Source organism: Petromyzon marinus (assembly GCF_048934315.1).
Source record: "Petromyzon marinus isolate PM22_M1 ecotype Great Lakes invasive population chromosome 67 unlocalized genomic scaffold, UKy_Petmar_22M1.pri1.0 chr67_unloc.6, whole genome shotgun sequence".
Lineage (NCBI taxonomy): Eukaryota > Metazoa > Chordata > Hyperoartia > Petromyzontiformes > Petromyzontidae > Petromyzon > Petromyzon marinus.
This window is the reverse complement of record NW_027422596.1, coordinates 1261202-1285295: the sequence shown is the minus strand read 5'-3', so window position 1 is coordinate 1285295 and position 24094 is coordinate 1261202. Positions and strand designations below refer to the sequence as shown.

General features: G+C 48.1%; 1 protein-coding gene across 4 annotated transcripts in view; it reads left to right on the top strand.

Annotated features, from left to right (window-relative positions):
* Window positions 1-674: 674 nt before the first annotated feature.
* The window catches only part of LOC142907981 (disintegrin and metalloproteinase domain-containing protein 28-like), a 62155-nt gene continuing 38735 nt past the window's right edge, over window positions 675-24094 (top strand). For 2 of the 4 annotated variants that reach the window (XM_076058067.1, XM_076058066.1), the window contains exon 1: window positions 925-21152. Coding sequence is in view for 1 of the 4 variants with exons in the window: in XM_076058068.1 (XP_075914183.1) it covers window positions 774-876 (103 nt within the window). In the remaining 3 variants the exon portion in view is untranslated. Of the gene's footprint in view, window positions 877-924; window positions 21153-24094 lie in introns of those variants that run through there. The other 2 variants (XM_076058068.1, XM_076058065.1) reach the window with 2 other exon arrangements.

Here is a 24094-nt window from a genome sequence, read left to right as displayed (position 1 = left end):
TACCCTCCCCCCACTACCTCCCACTACCCCCCACTACCCCACACTACCCCCACCCACTAACTCCCTCGACCCCCCACCCCACACCACCACCACCACCACTACCCTCACTAACTTCAACTCCCCACACTAACCCCCCCCCCACTACACCCCCCTTCCCCCCACCACTACCCCCCACTACTACCCCCCCCACCACTACCCCCCACTACCCCCACCCACTAACTCCCTCGACCCCCCACCCCACACCACCACCACCACCACCACCCTCACTAACTTCAACTCCCCACACTACCCCCCACTACCCCCCACCACTCCCCCAACACCCCCCCACTACCCCCACCCACTAACTCCCACGACCCACCACCACCCTACACCACCACCCTCACTAACTTCAACTCCCCCCACTACCCCCCACTACCCCCCACCACTACCCCCCCACTACCCCCCACTACCCCCCCCCACTACCCATCAATACCCCCCACTACCCCCCCACCACTACCCCCCCACTACCCCCCACTACCCCCCACTACCCCCCACCACTACCCCCCCCACTACCCCCCACTACCCCCCCCCCACTACCCCTCACTACCCCCCCCCCACTACCCCTCAATACCCCCCACTACCCCCCCACCACTACCCCCCACTACCCCCCACTACCCCCCCACCACCACCAGCTGTTGTCTGAAGGAGTCCTCTGCCGTGAGGCCGTGGGTCCGTGCGACCTCCCAGAACGCTGCGACGGGGTCAAGGGTCGCTGCCCACGTGACCTCCACGTCATGGACGGAGCCGGGGGTCGGGGATGCCCTGAGGGGCATCAGTGCCATGGGGGAACCTGTCCCAACACGTGGGGTCATCAGTGTCAGAGACTCTGGGGAGACGGTGGGGAATCACTCATTCATTCATTCACTCACTCATACACCCACTCATGGGGGATCCTGTCCCAACACGTGGGGTCATCAGTGTCAGAGACTCTGGGGAGACGGTGGGGAATCACTCATTCATTCATTCACTCACTCATACACCCACTCATGGGGGATCCTGTCCCAACACGTGGGGTCATCAGTGTCAGAGACTCTGGGGAGAAGGTGGGGACTCATTCACTCATTCACTCACTCATACACTCACTCATGGGGGAACCTGTCCCAACACGTGGGGTCATCAGTGTCAGAGACTCTGGGGAGAAGGTGAGAATCACTCATTCATTCATTCATTCACTCATTCACTCACTCATTCACTCACTCATACACTCACTCATGGGGGATCCTGTCCCAACACGTGGGGTCATCAGTGTCAGAGACTCTGGGGAGAAGGTGGGGACTCACTCATTCATTCACTCATTCACTCATTCATTCACTCACTCACTCATACACTCACTCACTCATTCACTCAGCCATTCACTTAGCCATTCACTCATACACTCACTCACTCACTCATGGGGGATCCTGTCCCAACACGTGGGGTCATCAGTGTCAGAGACTCTGGGGAGACGGTGGGGACTCATTCATTAACTCATTCATTCACTCATTCACTCAGCCATTCACTCATACACTCAGCCATTCACTCAGCCATTCACTCATACACTCACTCACTCATACACTCACTCACTCATGGGGGATCCTGTCCCAACACGTGGGGTCATCAGTGTCAGAGACTCTGGGGAGAAGGTGAGAATCACTCATTCATTCACTCACTCACTCATTCACTCAGCCATTCACTCATACACTCACTCATACACTCACTCATGGGGGATCCTGTCCCAACACGTGGGGTCATCAGTGTCAGAGACTCTGGGGAGAAGGTGAGAATCACTCATTCATTCACTCACTCACTCATTCACTCAGCCATTCACTCATACACTCACTCATACACTCACTCATGGGGGATCCTGTCCCAACACGTGGGGTCATCAGTGTCAGAGACTCTGGGGAGACGGTGAGAATCACTCATTCATTAACTCATTCACTCACTCATTCACTCACTCACTCATACACTCACTCACTCATTCACTCAGCCATTCACTTAGCCATTCACTCATACACTCACTCACTCACTCATGGGGGATCCTGTCCCAACACGTGGGGTCATCAGTGTCAGAGACTCTGGGGAGACGGTGGGGACTCATTCATTAACTCATTCATTCACTCATTCACTCAGCCATTCACTCATACACTCAGCCATTCACTCAGCCATTCACTCATACACTCACTCACTCATACACTCACTCACTCATGGGGGATCCTGTCCCAACACGTGGGGTCATCAGTGTCAGAGACTCTGGGGAGACGGTGGGGACTCATTCACTCATTCATTCACTCATTCACTCAGCCATTCACTCATACACTCAGACACTCACTCACTCATTCACTCACTCACTCATGGGGGATCCTGTCCCAACACGTGGGGTCATCAGTGTCAGAGACTCTGGGGAGAAGGTGAGAATCACTCATTCATTAACTCATTCACTCACTCATTCACTCACTCACTCATACACTCACTCACTCATTCACTCACTCACTCATACACTCACTCATACACTCATACACCCACTCATACACTCACTCATACACTCACTCATACACTCACTCACACACTCAGACACTCACTCATGGGGGATCCTGTCCCAACACGTGGGGTCATCAGTGTCAGAGACTCTGGGGAGACGGTGGGGACTCATTCACTCATTCATTCATTCACTCATTCACTCAGCCATTCACTCAGACACTCACTCATACACTCATACACTCACTCATACACTCACTCATACACTCACTCAGCCACTCACTCACTCATGGGGGATCCTGTCCCAACACGTGGGGTCATCAGTGTCAGAGACTCTGGGGAGAAGGTGGAGACTCATTCATTAACTCATTCACTCACTCATTCACTCACTCACTCATACACTCACTCATACACTCACTCATACACTCACTCATACACTCACTCACTCATACACTCACTCATGGGGGATCCTGTCCCAACACGTGGGGTCATCAGTGTCAGAGACTCTGGGGAGAAGGTGAGGACTCATTCACTCATTCATTCACTCATTCACTCATTCACTCAGCCATTCACTCATACACTCACTCAGCCACTCACTCACTCATACACTCACTCACTCATACACTCACTCATGGGGGATCCTGTCCCAACACGTGGGGTCATCAGTGTCAGAGACTCTGGGGAGACGGTGGGGACTCATTCATTCATTAACTCATTCACTCATTCACTCACTCATACACTCACTCACTCATACACTCACTCACTCATGGGGGATCCTGTCCCAACACGTGGGGTCATCAGTGTCAGAGACTCTGGGGAGACGGTGAGGACTCATTCACTCATTCATTCATTCACTCATTCACTCAGCCATTCACTCATACACTCACTCACTCATACACTCACTCATACACTCACTCATACACTCACTCACTCATTCACTCACTCATACACTCACTCACTCATACACTCACTCATACACTCACTCATACACTCATACACTCACTCATGGGGGATCCTGTCCCAACACGTGGGGTCATCAGTGTCAGAGACTCTGGGGAGAAGGTGGGGACTCATTCACTCATTCATTCATTCACTCATTCACTCAGCCATTCACTCATACACTCACTCACTCATACACTCACTCATACACTCACTCATACACTCACTCATGGGGAATCCTGTCCCAACACGTGGGGTCATCAGTGTCAGAGACTCTGGGGAGAAGGTGGGGACTCATTCACTCATTCATTCATTCACTCATTCACTCAGCCATTCACTCATACACTCACTCACTCATACACTCACTCATACACTCACTCATACACTCACTCACTCATTCACTCACTCATACACTCACTCACTCATACACTCACTCATACACTCACTCATACACTCATACACTCACTCATGGGGGATCCTGTCCCAACACGTGGGGTCATCAGTGTCAGAGACTCTGGGGAGAAGGTGGGGACTCATTCACTCATTCATTCATTCACTCATTCACTCAGCCATTCACTCATACACTCACTCACTCATACACTCACTCATACACTCACTCATACACTCACTCATGGGGGATCCTGTCCCAACACGTGGGGTCATCAGTGTCAGAGACTCTGGGGAGAAGGTGGGGACTCATTCACTCATTCATTCATTCACTCATTCACTCAGCCATTCACTCATACACTCACTCACTCATACACTCACTCATACACTCACTCATACACTCACTCATGGGGGATCCTGTCCCAACACGTGGGGTCATCAGTGTCAGAGACTCTGGGGAGAAGGTGGGGACTCATTCACTCATTCATTCATTCACTCATTCACTCAGCCATTCACTCATACACTCACTCACTCATACACTCACTCATACACTCACTCATACACTCACTCATGGGGGATCCTGTCCCAACACGTGGGGTCATCAGTGTCAGAGACTCTGGGGAGAAGGTGGGGACTCATTCACTCATTCATTCATTCACTCATTCACTCAGCCATTCACTCATACACTCACTCACTCATACACTCACTCATACACTCACTCATACACTCACTCATGGGGGATCCTGTCCCAACACGTGGGGTCATCAGTGTCAGAGACTCTGGGGAGACGGTGGGGACTCACTCATTCATTCATTCATTAACTCATTCACTCAGCCATTCACTCAGCCATTCACTCATTCACTCACTCATTCACTCACTCACTCATTCACTCATGGGGGATCCTGTCCCAACACGTGGGGTCATCAGTGTCAGAGACTCTGGGGAGAAGGTGAGAATCACTCATTCATTAACTCATTCACTCACTCATTCACTCACTCACTCATACACTCACTCACTCATTCACTCAGCCATTCACTTAGCCATTCACTCATACACTCACTCATTCACTCATGGGGGATCCTGTCCCAACACGTGGGGTCATCAGTGTCAGAGACTCTGGGGAGACGGTGAGAATCACTCATTCATTCACTCATTCACTCATTCACTCACTCATTCACTCACTCATACACTCACTCATACACTCATACACTCACTCATACACTCACTCATGGGGGATCCTGTCCCAACACGTGGGGTCATCAGTGTCAGAGACTCTGGGGAGACGGTGGGGACTCACTCATTCATTAACTCATTCATTCATTCACTCATTCACTCACTCATTCACTCACTCATACACTCACTCATACACTCATACACTCACTCATACACTCATACACTCACTCATGGGGGAACCTGTCCCAACATGTGGGGTCATCAGTGTCAGAGACTCTGGGGAGAAGGTGAGGACTCATTCACTCATTAACTCACTCATACACTCACTCATGGGGGATCCTGTCCCAACACGTGGGGTCATCAGTGTCAGAGACTCTGGGGAGACGGTGGGGACTCACTCATTCATTCATTCATTCATTAACTCATTCACTCAGCCATTCACTCAGCCATTCACTCATTCACTCACTCATTCACTCACTCACTCATTCACTCATGGGGGATCCTGTCCCAACACGTGGGGTCATCAGTGTCAGAGACTCTGGGGAGAAGGTGAGAATCACTCATTCACTCATTCATTCACTCACTCATTCACTCACTCATACACTCACTCATACACTCACTCATACACTCACTCACTCATGGGGGATCCTGTCCCAACACGTGGGGTCATCAGTGTCAGAGACTCTGGGGAGAAGGTGGGGACTCATTCATTAACTCATTCACTCACTCATTCATTCACTCATTCACTCACTCACTCATTCACTCACTCACTCATTCACTCAGCCATTCACTCAGCCATTCACTCATACACTCACTCACTCATACACCCACTCATGGGGGATCCTGTCCCAACACGTGGGGTCATCAGTGTCAGAGACTCTGGGGAGACGGTGGGGACTCATTCACTCATTCATTCATTCACTCATTCATTCAGCCATTCACTCATACACTCACTCATACACTCATACACTCATTCATACACTCACTCATACACTCATACACTCACTCATGGGGGATCCTGTCCCAACACGTGGGGTCATCAGTGTCAGAGACTCTGGGGAGACGGTGGGGACTCATTCACTCATTCATTCATTCACTCATTCATTCAGCCATTCACTCATACACTCACTCATACACTCATACACTCACTCATACACTCACTCATACACTCATACACTCACTCATGGGGGATCCTGTCCCAACACGTGGGGTCATCAGTGTCAGAGACTCTGGGGAGACGGTGGGGACTCATTCACTCATTCATTCATTCACTCATTCATTCAGCCATTCACTCATACACTCACTCATACACTCATACACTCACTCATACACTCACTCATACACTCACTCATGGGGGATCCTGTCCCAACACGTGGGGTCATCAGTGTCAGAGACTCTGGGGAGACGGTGGGGACTCATTCACTCATTCATTCATTCACTCATTCATTCAGCCATTCACTCATACACTCACTCATACACTCATACACTCACTCATACACTCACTCATACACTCATACACTCACTCATACACTCACACACTCATGGGGGATCCTGTCCCAACACGTGGGGTCATCAGTGTCAGAGACTCTGGGGAGACGGTGAGAATCACTCATTCATTCATTCATTCACTCACTCATTCACTCACTCACTCATACACTCACTCACTCATTCACTCAGCCATTCACTCATACACTCACTCATACACTCACTCATACACTCACTCACTCACTCATGGGGGATCCTGTCCCAACACGTGGGGTCATCAGTGTCAGAGACTCTGGGGAGAAGGTGAGGACTCATTCACTCATTCATTCATTCACTCATTCACTCAGCCATTCACTCATACACTCACTCATACACTCAGCCATTCACTCATTCATTCATTCACTCATTCACTCAGCCATTCACTCATACACTCACTCATACACTCATACACTCACTCATGGGGGATCCTGTCCCAACACGTGGGGTCATCAGTGTCAGAGACTCTGGGGAGAAGGTGAGAATCACTCATTCATTAACTCATTCACTCACTCATTCACTCAGCCATTCACTCATACACTCACTCATACACTCATACACTCACTCATACACTCACTCACTCACTCATGGGGGATCCTGTCCCAACACGTGGGGTCATCAGTGTCAGAGACTCTGGGGAGAAGGTGGGGACTCATTCACTCATTCATTCATTCACTCATTCACTCAGCCATTCACTCATACACTCACTCATACACTCATACACTCACTCATACACTCACTCACTCACTCATGGGGGATCCTGTCCCAACACGTGGGGTCATCAGTGTCAGAGACTCTGGGGAGAAGGTGGGGACTCATTCACTCATTCATTCATTCACTCATTCACTCAGCCATTCACTCATACACTCACTCACTCATTCACTCACTCATGGGGGATCCTGTCCCAACACGTGGGGTCATCAGTGTCAGAGACTCTGGGGAGACGGTGAGAATCACTCATTCATTCACTCATACACTCACTCATTCACTCAGCCATTCACTCATTCATACACTCACTCATACACTCACTCACTCACTCATACACTCACTCACTCAGCCACTCACTCACTCATGGGGGATCCTGTCCCAACACGTGGGGTCATCAGTGTCAGAGACTCTGGGGAGACGGTGGGGACTCATTCACTCATTCATTCATTCACTCATTCACTCAGCCATTCACTCATACACTCACTCATACACTCATACACTCACTTAGCCATTCACTCATACACTCACTCACTCATACACTCATACACTCACTCATACACTCACTCATACACTCATACACTCACTCATGGGGGATCCTGTCCCAACACGTGGGGTCATCAGTGTCAGAGACTCTGGGGAGACGGTCGGGACTCACTCATTCATTCACTCATTCACTCACTCATTCATTCATACACTCACTCATACACTCATACACTCACTCACTCATGGGGGATCCTGTCCCAACACGTGGGGTCATCAGTGTCAGAGACTCTGGGGAGAAGGTGAGAATCACTCATTCATTAACTCATTCACTCACTCATTCACTCACTCATACACTCACTCATACACTCACTCATACACTCACTCATACACTCACTCACTCATACACTCACTCACTCATACACTCACTCATGGGGGAACCTGTCCCAACACGTGGGGTCATCAGTGTCAGAGACTCTGGGGAGACGGTGAGAATCACTCATTCATTAACTCATTCACTCACTCATTCACTCACTCATACACTCACTCATACACTCACTCATACACTCACTCATACACTCACTCACTCATACACTCACTCACCCACTCATGGGGGATCCTGTCCCAACACGTGGGGTCATCAGTGTCAGAGACTCTGGGGAGAAGGTGAGGACTCACTCATTCATTCATTCATTCACTCATTCACTCAGCCATTCACTCATACACTCACTCATACACTCATACACTCACTCATACACTCACTCACTCATACACTCACTCATACACTCACTCATGGGGGATCCTGTCCCAACACGTGGGGTCATCAGTGTCAGAGACTCTGGGGAGACGGTGAGAATCACTCATTCATTAACTCATTCACTCATTCACTCACTCATACACTCACTCATACACTCATACACTCAGCCATTCACTCAGACACTCACTCATACACTCACTCACTCATACAATCACTCACTCATGGGGGAACCTGTCCCAACACGTGGGGTCATCAGTGTCAGAGACTCTGGGGAGAAGGTGAGAATCACTCATTCATTAACTCATTCACTCACTCATTCACTCAGCCAGTCACTCATACACTCACTCATACACTCATACACTCACTCATACACTCACTCAGCCACTCACTCACTCATACACTCACTCACTCATGGGGGATCCTGTCCCAACACGTGGGGTCATCAGTGTCAGAGACTCTGGGGAGAAGGTGGGGACTCATTCACTCATTCATTCATTCACTCATTCACTCATTCACTCAGCCATTCACTCATACACTCACTCACTCATACACTCAGCCATTCACTTAGCCATTCACTCACTCATACACTCACTCATACACTCAGTCAGTCAGTCACTCACTCATACACTCACTCACTCATACACTCACTCACTCATGGGGGATCCTGTCCCAACACGTGGGGTCATCAGTGTCAGAGACTCTGGGGAGACGGTGGGGAATCACTCATTCATTAACTCATTCACTCATTCACTCAGCCATTCACTCATACACTCACTCATTCATTCACTCATACACTCACTCATACACTCACTCATACACTCATTCACTCATGGGGGATCCTGTCCCAACACGTGGGGTCATCAGTGTCAGAGACTCTGGGGAGACGGTGAGAATCACTCATTCATTAACTCATTCACTCACTCATTCACTCACTCACTCATACACTCACTCACTCATACACTCAGCCATTCACTCAGCCATTCACTCATACACTCACTCATACACTCACTCATGGGGGATCCTGTCCCAACACGTGGGGTCATCAGTGTCAGAGACTCTGGGGAGAAGGTGAGAATCACTCATTCATTCACTCATTCACTCACTCATTCACTCACTCACTCATACACTCACTCACTCATACACTCAGCCATTCACTCAGCCATTCACTCATACACTCACTCATACACTCACTCATGGGGGATCCTGTCCCAACACGTGGGGTCATCAGTGTCAGAGACTCTGGGGAGAAGGTGAGAATCACTCATTCATTCATTAACTCATTCACTCACTCATTCATTCATTCACTCAGCCATTCACTCACTCATACACTCACTCATACACTCACTCACTCATACACTCACTCATACACTCACTCATACACTCACTCACTCATACACTCACCCACTCATGGGGGATCCTGTCCCAACACGTGGGGTCATCAGTGTCAGAGACTCTGGGGAGAAGGTGAGAATCACTCATTCAGTCACTCATACACTCACTCATTCACTCACTCACTCATACACTCACTCATTCAGTCACTCATACACTCACTCATACACTCACTCATGGGGGATCCTGTCCCAACACGTGGGGTCATCAGTGTCAGAGACTCTGGGGAGAAGGTGGGGACTCATTCACTCATTCATTCACTCATTCACTCAGCCATTCACTCATACACTCACTCATACACTCACTCACTCATACACTCACTCATGGGGGATCCTGTCCCAACACGTGGGGTCATCAGTGTCAGAGACTCTGGGGAGAAGGTGGGGAATCACTCACTCATTAACTCATTCACTCACTCATTCACTCACTCACTCATACACTCACTCACTCATTCACTCAGCCATTCACTCATACACTCACTCATACACTCATACACTCACTCATACACTCACTCAGCCACTCACTCACTCATACACTCACTCATACACTCACTCATGGGGGATCCTGTCCCAACACGTGGGGTCATCAGTGTCAGAGACTCTGGGGAGAAGGTGAGAATCACTCATTCATTCATTAACTCATTCACTCACTCATTCATTCATTCACTCAGCCATTCACTCACTCATACACTCACTCATACACTCACTCACTCATACACTCACTCATACACTCACTCATACACTCACTCACTCATACACTCACCCACTCATGGGGGATCCTGTCCCAACACGTGGGGTCATCAGTGTCAGAGACTCTGGGGAGAAGGTGAGAATCACTCATTCAGTCACTCATACACTCACTCATACACTCACTCATGGGGGATCCTGTCCCAACACGTGGGGTCATCAGTGTCAGAGACTCTGGGGAGAAGGTGGGGACTCATTCACTCATTCATTCACTCATTCACTCATTCACTCAGCCATTCACTCATACACTCACTCATACACTCACTCACTCATACACTCACTCATGGGGGATCCTGTCCCAACACGTGGGGTCATCAGTGTCAGAGACTCTGGGGAGAAGGTGGGGAATCACTCACTCATTAACTCATTCACTCACTCATTCACTCACTCACTCATACACTCACTCACTCATTCACTCAGCCATTCACTCATACACTCACTCATACACTCATACACTCACTCATACACTCACTCAGCCACTCACTCACTCATACACTCACTCATACACTCACTCATGGGGGATCCTGTCCCAACACGTGGGGTCATCAGTGTCAGAGACTCTGGGGAGAAGGTGAGAATCACTCATTCATTCATTAACTCATTCACTCACTCATTCATTCACTCAGCCATTCACTCACTCATACACTCACTCATACACTCACTCACTCATACACTCACTCATACACTCACTCATACACTCACTCACTCATACACTCACCCACTCATGGGGGATCCTGTCCCAACACGTGGGGTCATCAGTGTCAGAGACTCTGGGGAGAAGGTGAGAATCACTCATTCATTAACTCATTCACTCATTCACTCAGCCATTCACTCATACACTCACTCATACACTCACTCATACACTCACTCACTCACTCAGACACTCACTCATAGACTCAGCCATTCACTCATACACTCACTCATACACTCAGCCATTCACTCATTCACTCACTCATACACTCACTCATACACTCACTCATACACTCATACACTCACTCACTCATACACTCACTCATGGGGGAACCTGTCCCAACACGTGGGGTCATCAGTGTCAGAGACTCTGGGGAGACGGTGAGAATCACTCATTCATTAACTCATTCACTCACTCATTCACTCAGCCATTCACTCATACACTCACTCATACACTCACTCATACACTCATACACTCACTCATGGGGGATCCTGTCCCAACACGTGGGGTCATCAGTGTCAGAGACTCTGGGGAGAAGGTGAGAATCACTCATTCATTAACTCATTCACTCACTCATTCACTCAGCCATTCACTCATACACTCACTCACTCATGGGGGATCCTGTCCCAACACGTGGGGTCATCAGTGTCAGAGACTCTGGGGAGAAGGTGGGGACTCATTCACTCATTCATTCATTCACTCATTCACTCAGCCATTCACTCATACACTCACTCATTCACTCAGCCATTCACTCATACACTCACTCATACACTCATACACTCACTCATGGGGGATCCTGTCCCAACACGTGGGGTCATCAGTGTCAGAGACTCTGGGGAGAAGGTGAGAATCACTCATTCATTAACTCATTCACTCACTCATTCACTCAGCCATTCACTCATACACTCACTCACTCATACACTCACTCAGCCACTCACTCACTCATGGGGGATCCTGTCCCAACACGTGGGGTCATCAGTGTCAGAGACTCTGGGGAGACGGTGGGGACTCATTCACTCATTCATTCATTCACTCACTCATTCACTCATTCATTCATTCACTCATTCATTCATTCACTCAGCCATTCACTCACTCATACACTCACTCATACACTCACTCACTCATTCACTCAGCCATTCACTCATACACTCACTCAGCCACTCACTCACTCATGGGGGATCCTGTCCCAACACGTGGGGTCATCAGTGTCAGAGACTCTGGGGAGAAGGTGGGGACTCATTCACTCATTCATTCATTCACTCATTCACTCAGCCATTCACTCATACACTCACTCATACACTCATACACTCACTCATACACTCACTCACTCACACACTCACTCATACACTCACTCATGGGGGATCCTGTCCCAACACGTGGGGTCATCAGTGTCAGAGACTCTGGGGAGAAGGTGGGGACTCATTCACTCATTCATTCACTCATTCATTCATTCACTCAGCCATTCACTCACTCATACACTCACTCATACACTCACTCATACACTCACTCATACACTCATACACTCACTCATACACTCATACACTCACTCATACACTCATACACTCACTCATACACTCACTCATGGGGGAACCTGTCCCAACACGTGGGGTCATCAGTGTCAGAGACTCTGGGGAGAAGGTGAGAATCACTCATTCAGTCACTCATTCACTGACTCATTCACTCACTCACTCATACACTCACTCACTCATTCACTCACTCACTCATACACTCACTCACTCATACACTCACTCATACACTCACTCATTCACTCACTCATTCACTCAGCCATTCACTCAGCCATTCACTCATACACTCACTCACTCATGGGGGATCCTGTCCCAACACGTGGGGTCATCAGTGTCAGAGACTCTGGGGAGAAGGTGAGAATCACTCATTCATTAACTCATTCACTCACTCATTCACTCAGCCATTCACTCATACACTCACTCATACACTCATACACTCACTCATACACTCACTCATACACTCAGCCATTCACTCATACACTCACTCATACACTCACTCATACACTCACTCACACACTCATGGGGGAACCTGTCCCAACACGTGTGGTCATCAGTGTCAGAGACTCTGGGGAGACGGTGAGAATCACTCATTCATTAACTCATTCACTCACTCATTCACTCAGCCATTCACTCATACACTCACTCATACACTCATACACTCACTCATACACTCACTCATACACTCAGCCATTCACTCATACACTCACTCATACACTCACTCATACACTCACTCACACACTCATGGGGGAACCTGTCCCAACACGTGGGGTCATCAGTGTCAGAGACTCTGGGGAGACGGTGGGGACTCATTCACTCATTCATTCATTCATTCACTCACTCATTCACTCACTCACTCACTCATACACTCACTCACTCATTCACTCAGCCATTCACTCAGCCATTCACTCATACACTCACTCATGGGGGAACCTGTCCCAACACGTGGGGTCATCAGTGTCAGAGACTCTGGGGAGACGGTGAGAATCACTCATTCATTAACTCATTCACTCACTCATTCACTCAGCCATTCACTCATACACTCACTCATACACTCATACACTCACTCATACACTCAGCCATTCACTTAGCCATTCACTCACTCATACACTCACTCACTCATACACTCACTCACTCATACACTCACACACTCATACACTCACTCATACACTCACTCATGGGGGAACCTGTCCCAACACGTGGGGTCATCAGTGTCAGAGACTCTGGGGAGAAGGTGGGGAATCACTCATTCATTAACTCATTCACTCACTCATTCACTCAGCCACTCACTCACTCATGGGGGATCCTGTCCCAACACGTGGGGTCATCAGTGTCAGAGACTCTGGGGAGAAGGTGGGGAATCACTCATTCATTAACTTATTCATTCACTCATTCACTCAGCCACTCACTCACTCATGGGGGATCCTGTCCCAACACGTGGGGTCATCAGTGTCAGAGACTCTGGGGAGACGGTGGGGAATCACTCATTCATTAACTCATTCACTCACTCATTCACTCACTCACTCATACACTCACTCACTCATTCACTCACTCATACACTCACTCATGGGGGATCCTGTCCCAACACGTGGGGTCATCAGTGTCAGAGACTCTGGGGAGACGGTGGGGAATCACTCATTCATTAACTCATTCACTCACTCATTCACTCACTCACTCATACACTCACTCATTCACTCACTCATACACTCACTCATACACTCACTCATGGGGGATCCTGTCCCAACACGTGGGGTCATCAGTGTCAGAGACTCTGGGGATAAGGTGAGAATCACTCATTCATTAACTCATTCACTCACTCATTCACTCACTCACTCATACACTCACTCACTCATTCACTCACTCATACACTCACTCATACACTCACTCATGGGGGATCCTGTCCCAACACGTGGGGTCATCAGTGTCAGAGACTCTGGGGAGAAGGTGAGAATCACTCATTCATTAACTCATTCACTCACTCATTCACTCAGCCATTCACTCATACACTCACTCATACACTCACTCATACACTCAGACACTCACTCATGGGGGATCCTGTCCCAACACGTGGGGTCATCAGTGTCAGAGACTCTGGGGAGACGGTGAGAATCACTCATTCATTAACTCATTCACTCACTCATTCACTCACTCACTCATACACTCACTCATTCACTCACTCACTCATACACTCACTCATACACTCACTCATGGGGGATCCTGTCCCAACACGTGGGGTCATCAGTGTCAGAGACTCTGGGGAGACGGTGAGAATCACTCATTCATTAACTCATTCACTCACTCATTCACTCACTCACTCATACACTCACTCATACACTCACTCACTCACTCATGGGGGATCCTGTCCCAACACGTGGGGTCATCAGTGTCAGAGACTCTGGGGAGAAGGTGGGGACTCATTCACTCATTCATTAATTCACTCATTCACTCAGCCATTCACTCAGACACTCACTCATACACTCATACACTCACTCATACACTCACTCACTCACACACTCACTCATACACCCACTCATGGGGGATCCTGTCCCAACACGTGGGGTCATCAGTGTCAGAGACTCTGGGGAGACGGTGGGGAATCACTCATTCATTAACTCATTCACTCACTCATTCACTCACTCACTCATACACTCACTCACTCATTCACTCATTCATTAACTCATTCACTCACTCATTCACTCACTCACTCATACATTCACTCAGCCATTCACTCAGCCACTCACTCATACACTCACTCATGGGGGATCCTGTCCCAACACGTGGGGTCATCAGTGTCAGAGACTCTGGGGAGAAGGTGGGGAATCACTCATTCATTCACTCATTCACTCAGCCATTCACTCATACACTCACTCACTCATACACTCACTCATACACTCACTCATTCACTCACTAACTCATACACTCACTCACACACTCATGGGGGATCCTGTCCCAACACGTGGGGTCATCAGTGTCAGAGACTCTGGGGAGAAGGTGAGAATCACTCATTCATTAACTCATTCACTCACTCATTCACTCAGCCATTCACTCATACACTCACTCATACACTCACTCACTCATACACTCACTCATACACTCACTCATACACTCACTCACTCATACACTCACTCACTCATGGGGGATCCTGTCCCAACACGTGGGGTCATCAGTGTCAGAGACTCTGGGGAGAAGGTGAGGAATCACTCATTCATTCACTCAGCCATTCACTCAGCCATTCACTCATACACTCACTCATACACTCACTCATACACTCATACACTCACTCATGGGGGATCCTGTCCCAACACGTGGGGTCATCAGTGTCAGAGACTCTGGGGAGAAGGTGGGGAATCACTCATTCAGTCACTCATTCACTCACTCATTCACTCACTCACTCATACACTCACTCACTCATTCACTCACTCACTCATGGGGGATCCTGTCCCAACACGTGGGGTCATCAGTGTCAGAGACTCTGGGGAGAAGGTGAGAATCACTCATTCATTAACTCATTCACTCACTCATTCACTCACTCACTCATACACTCACTCACTCATTCACTCACTCACTCATACACTCACTCATACACTCATACACCCACTCATACACTCACTCATACACTCACTCATACACTCACTCACACACTCAGACACTCACTCATGGGGGATCCTGTCCCAACACGTGGGGTCATCAGTGTCAGAGACTCTGGGGAGACGGTGGGGACTCATTCACTCATTCATTCATTCACTCATTCACTCAGCCATTCACTCAGACACTCACTCATACACTCATACACTCACTCATACACTCACTCATACACTCACTCAGCCACTCACTCACTCATGGGGGATCCTGTCCCAACACGTGGGGTCATCAGTGTCAGAGACTCTGGGGAGAAGGTGAGGACTCATTCACTCATTCATTAACTCATTCACTCACTCATTCACTCACTCATACACTCACTCATACACTCACTCATTCATTCACTCATACACTCACTCAGCCACTCACTCACTCATGGGGGATCCTGTCCCAACACGTGGGGTCATCAGTGTCAGAGACTCTGGGGAGACGGTGAGGACTCATTCACTCATTCATTAACTCATTCACTCACTCATTCACTCACTCACTCATACACTCACTCATACACTCATACACTCACTCATACACTCACTCATACACTCATACACTCACTCATACACTCAGCCATTCACTTAGCCATTCACTCACTCATTCACTCATACACTCACTCATACACTCACTCATACACTCACTCATTCATTCACTCATACACTCACTCATACACTCACTCACTCATGGGGGATCCTGTCCCAACACGTGGGGTCATCAGTGTCAGAGACTCTGGGGAGAAGGTGAGAATCACTCATTCATTCATTCACTCACTCACTCATACACTCACTCATTCACTCACTCATACACTCACTCATACACTCACTCATGGGGGATCCTGTCCCAACACGTGGGGTCATCAGTGTCAGAGACTCTGGGGATAAGGTGAGAATCACTCATTCATTAACTCATTCACTCACTCATTCACTCACTCACTCATACACTCACTCACTCATTCACTCACTCATACACTCACTCATACACTCACTCATGGGGGATCCTGTCCCAACACGTGGGGTCATCAGTGTCAGAGACTCTGGGGAGAAGGTGAGAATCACTCATTCATTAACTCATTCACTCACTCATTCACTCAGCCATTCACTCATACACTCACTCATACACTCACTCATACACTCAGACACTCACTCATGGGGGATCCTGTCCCAACACGTGGGGTCATCAGTGTCAGAGACTCTGGGGAGACGGTGAGAATCACTCATTCATTAACTCATTCACTCACTCATTCACTCACTCACTCATACACTCACTCATTCACTCACTCACTCATACACTCACTCATACACTCACTCATGGGGGATCCTGTCCCAACACGTGGGGTCATCAGTGTCAGAGACTCTGGGGAGACGGTGAGAATCACTCATTCATTAACTCATTCACTCACTCATTCACTCACTCACTCATACACTCACTCATACACTCACTCACTCACTCATGGGGGATCCTGTCCCAACACGTGGGGTCATCAGTGTCAGAGACTCTGGGGAGAAGGTGGGGACTCATTCACTCATTCATTAATTCACTCATTCACTCAGCCATTCACTCAGACACTCACTCATACACTCATACACTCACTCATACACTCACTCACTCACACACTCACTCATACACCCACTCATGGGGGATCCTGTCCCAACACGTGGGGTCATCAGTGTCAGAGACTCTGGGGAGACGGTGGGGAATCACTCATTCATTAACTCATTCACTCACTCATTCACTCACTCACTCATACACTCACTCACTCATTCACTCATTCATTAACTCATTCACTCACTCATTCACTCACTCACTCATACATTCACTCAGCCATTCACTCAGCCACTCACTCATACACTCACTCATGGGGGATCCTGTCCCAACACGTGGGGTCATCAGTGTCAGAGACTCTGGGGAGAAGGTGGGGAATCACTCATTCATTCACTCATTCACTCAGCCATTCACTCATACACTCACTCACTCATACACTCACTCATACACTCACTCATTCACTCACTAACTCATACACTCACTCACACACTCATGGGGGATCCTGTCCCAACACGTGGGGTCATCAGTGTCAGAGACTCTGGGGAGAAGGTGAGAATCACTCATTCATTAACTCATTCACTCACTCATTCACTCAGCCATTCACTCATACACTCACTCATACACTCACTCACTCATACACTCACTCATACACTCACTCATACACTCACTCACTCATACACTCACTCACTCATGGGGGATCCTGTCCCAACACGTGGGGTCATCAGTGTCAGAGACTCTGGGGAGAAGGTGGGGAATCACTCATTCAGTCACTCATTCACTCACTCATTCACTCACTCACTCATACACTCACTCACTCATTCACTCACTCACTCATGGGGGATCCTGTCCCAACACGTGGGGTCATCAGTGTCAGAGACTCTGGGGAGAAGGTGAGAATCACTCATTCATTAACTCATTCACTCACTCATTCACTCACTCACTCATACACTCACTCACTCATTCACTCACTCACTCATACACTCACTCATACACTCATACACCCACTCATACACTCACTCATACACTCACTCATACACTCACTCACACACTCAGACACTCACTCATGGGGGATCCTGTCCCAACACGTGGGGTCATCAGTGTCAGAGACTCTGGGGAGACGGTGGGGACTCATTCACTCATTCATTCATTCACTCATTCACTCAGCCATTCACTCAGACACTCACTCATACACTCATACACTCACTCATACACTCACTCATACACTCACTCAGCCACTCACTCACTCATGGGGGATCCTGTCCCAACACGTGGGGTCATCAGTGTCAGAGACTCTGGGGAGAAGGTGAGGACTCATTCACTCATTCATTAACTCATTCACTCACTCATTCACTCACTCATACACTCACTCATACACTCACTCATTCATTCACTCATACACTCACTCAGCCACTCACTCACTCATGGGGGATCCTGTCCCAACACGTGGGGTCATCAGTGTCAGAGACTCTGGGGAGACGGTGAGGACTCATTCACTCATTCATTAACTCATTCACTCACTCATTCACTCACTCACTCATACACTCACTCATACACTCATACACTCACTCATACACTCACTCATACACTCATACACTCACTCATACACTCAGCCATTCACTTAGCCATTCACTCACTCATTCACTCATACACTCACTCATACACTCACTCATACACTCACTCATTCATTCACTCATACACTCACTCATACACTCACTCACTCATGGGGGATCCTGTCCCAACACGTGGGGTCATCAGTGTCAGAGACTCTGGGGAGAAGGTGAGAATCACTCATTCATTCATTCACTCACTCACTCATACACTCACTCATACACTCACTCATACACTCCCTCATTCATTCACTCATACACTCACTCAGCCACTCACTCACTCATGGGGGATCCTGTCCCAACACGTGGGGTCATCAGTGTCAGAGACTCTGGGTAGACGGTGAGAATCACTCATTCATTCATTCACTCACTCATACACTCACTCATACACTCACTCATACACTCACTCATTCATTCACTCATACACTCACTCAGCCACTCACTCACTCATGGGGGATCCTGTCCCAACACGTGGGGTCATCAGTGTCAGAGACTCTGGGGAGAAGGTGGGGAATCACTCATTCATTCATTCACTCAGCCATTCACTCATACACTCACTCATACACTCACTCACTCATTCACTCACTCATACACTCACTCATGGGGGAACTTGTCCCAACACGTGGGGTCATCAGTGTCAGAGACTCTGGGGAGAAGGTGAGAATCACTCATTCATTCACTCATACACTCACTCATTCACTCACTCATTCACTCAGCCATTCACTTAGCCATTCACTCACTCACTCATTCACTCACTCATACACTCACTCATGGGGGATCCTGTCCCAACACGTGGGGTCATCAGTGTCAGAGACTCTGGGGAGACGGTGGGGACTCATTCACTCATTCATTCATTCACTCATTCACTCAGCCATTCACTCATACACTCACTCACTCACTCATGGGGGATCCTGTCCCAACACGTGGGGTCATCAGTGTCAGAGACTCTGGGGAGAAGGTGAGGACTCACTCACTCATTCATTCACTCACTCATTCACTCAGCCATTCACTCATTCACTCACTCATACACTCACTCATTCACTCACTCATACACTCACTCACTCACTCATGGGGGATCCTGTCCCAACACGTGGGGTCATCAGTGTCAGAGACTCTGGGGAGAAGGTGGGGACTCATTCACTCATTCATTCACTCATTCATTCATTCACTCAGCCATTCACTCACTCATACACTCACTCATACACTCACTCATACACTCACTCATACACTCATACACTCACTCATACACTCATACACTCACTCATACACTCATACACTCACTCACTCACTCATGGGGGATCCTGTCCCAACACGTGGGGTCATCAGTGTCAGAGACTCTGGGGAGAAGGTGGGGACTCATTCACTCATTCATTCATTCATTCACTCATTCACTCAGCCATTCACTCATACACTCACTCATACACTCACTCACTCATACACTCACTCATACACTCACTCACTCATACACTCACTCACTCATACACTCACTCACTCATACACTCACTCATGGGGGATCCTGTCCCAACACGTGGGGTCATCAGTGTCAGAGACTCTGGGGAGACGGTGAGAATCACTCATTCATTAACTCAGCCATTCACTCATTCACTCACTCATCCATTCACTCACTCATACACTCACTCATACACTCACTCATACACTCACTCATTCACTCACTAACTCATACACTCACTCACACACTCATGGGGGATCCTGTCCCAACACGTGGGGTCATCAGTGTCAGAGACTCTGGGGAGAAGGTGAGAATCACTCACTCATACACTCACTCATACACTCACTCATTCATTCACTCATACACTCACTCATTCACTCACTCATTCACTCAGCCATTCACTCAGCCATTCACTCATACACTCACTCATACACTCACTCACTCATACACTCACTCACTCATACACTCACTCACTCATACACTCACTCATACACTCACTCACTCACTCATGGGGGAACCTGTCCCAACACGTGGGGTCATCAGTGTCAGAGACTCTGGGGAGACGGTGGGGATCACTCATTCATTCACTCATTCACTCACTCATACACTCAGCCATTCACTCATACACTCACTCATTCACTCACTCACTCATACACTCACTCATACACTCACTCATACACTCACTCATACACTCAGCCATTCACTCATACACTCACTCATACACTCACTCACTCACTCATACACTCACTCATACACTCACTCACTCATCCATTCACTCACTCATACACTCACTCATACACTCACTCACTCACTCATACACTCACTCATGGGGGAACCTGTCCCAACACGTGGGGTCATCAGTGTCAGAGACTCTGGGGAGAAGGTGAGAATCACTCATTCATTCATTCATTCACTCAGCCACTCATACACTCACTCATACACTCACTCATACACTCACTCATACACTCACTCACTCATACACTCACTCATACACTCACTCATACACTCACTCACTCATACACTCACTCACTCATGGGGGATCCTGTCCCAACACGTGGGGTCATCAGTGTCAGAGACTCTGGGGAGAAGGTGAGGAATCACTCATTCATTCACTCAGCCATTCACTCAGCCATTCACTCATACACTCACTCATACACTCACTCATTCACTCACTCATTCACTCAGCCATTCACTCAGCCATTCACTCATACACTCAGCCATTCACTTAGCCATTCACTCACTCATTCACTCATACACTCACTCACTCACTCATACACTCACTCATACACTCACTCATACACTCATACACTCACTCATACACTCACTCACTCATACACTCACTCATACACTCACTCACTCATACACTCATTCATTCACTCAGCCACTCATACACTCACTCATACACTCACTCACTCATACACTCACTCATACACTCACTCACTCATACACTCACTCATACACTCACTCACTCATACACTCACTCATACACTCACTCACTCATACACTCACTCACTCATACACTCACTCATACACTCACTCACTCATACACTCACTCATACACTCACTCACTCACTCATACACTCACTCATACACTCACTCATACACTCACTCACTCATACACTCACTCATACACTCACTCATACACTCACTCACTCACTCATACACTCACTCATACACTCACTCATACACTCACTCACTCATACACTCACTCATACACTCACTCATTCACTCACTCATTCACTCAGCCATTCACTCATACACTCACTCACACACTCACTCACTCATACACTCACTCATACACTCACTCATACACTCACTCATACACTCACTCACTCATACACTCATACACTCACTCACTCACTAACTCACTCACTCATACACTCACTCACTCATACACTCACTCACTCATACACTCAGCCACTCAGCCACTCACTCATACACTCACTCACTCATACACTCACCCACTCAGCCACTCACTCATACACTCACTCACTTAGCCACTCACTCAGCCACTCACTCATACACTCACTCATACACTCACTCATACACTCACCCACTCAGCCACTCACTCAGCCACTCACTCATACACTCACTCACTTAGCCACTCACTCAGCCACTCACTCATACACTCACTCATACACTCACTCACTCATACACTCAGCCACTCTCTCATACACTCACTCACTCAGCCACTCATTCACTCACTCATACACTCACCCACTCAGCCACTCACTCAGCCACTCACTCATACACTCACTCACTTAGCCACTCACTCAGCCACTCACTCATACACTCACTCATTCACTCACACACTCACTCACTCATACACTCACTCATACACTCACTCACTCATACACTCACTCACTCACTCATACACTCACTCACTCATTCACTCATACACTCACTCACTCATACACTCACTCATACACTCACTCACTCATACACTCACTCACTCATTCACTCACACACTCACTCACTCATACACTCACTCATACACTCACTCACTCATACACTCACTCATACACTCACTCATACACTCACTCACACACTCACTCACTCATACACTCATACACTCACTCATACACTCAGACACTCACTCACACACTCACTCATACACTCACTCATACACTCACTCATACACTCACTCACTCATACACTCACTCATACACTCACTCACTCATACACTCACTCACTCACTCATACACTCACTCACACACTCACTCACTCATACACTCACTCACTCATACACTCACTCATACACTCACTCACTCATACACTCACTCATACACTCACTCACTCATACACTCACTCATACACTCACTCATTCACTCACTCACTCATACACTCACTCACTCATACACTCACTCATACACTCACTCACTCATTCACTCACTCATACACTCACTCATACACTCACTCATACACTCACTCACTCATACACTCACTTACTCATACACTCACTCATACACTCGCTCACTCACTCATACACTCACTCATACACTCATACACTCACTCATCCATGATGACGTGATGATGGGGTGATGACGATGGTAAT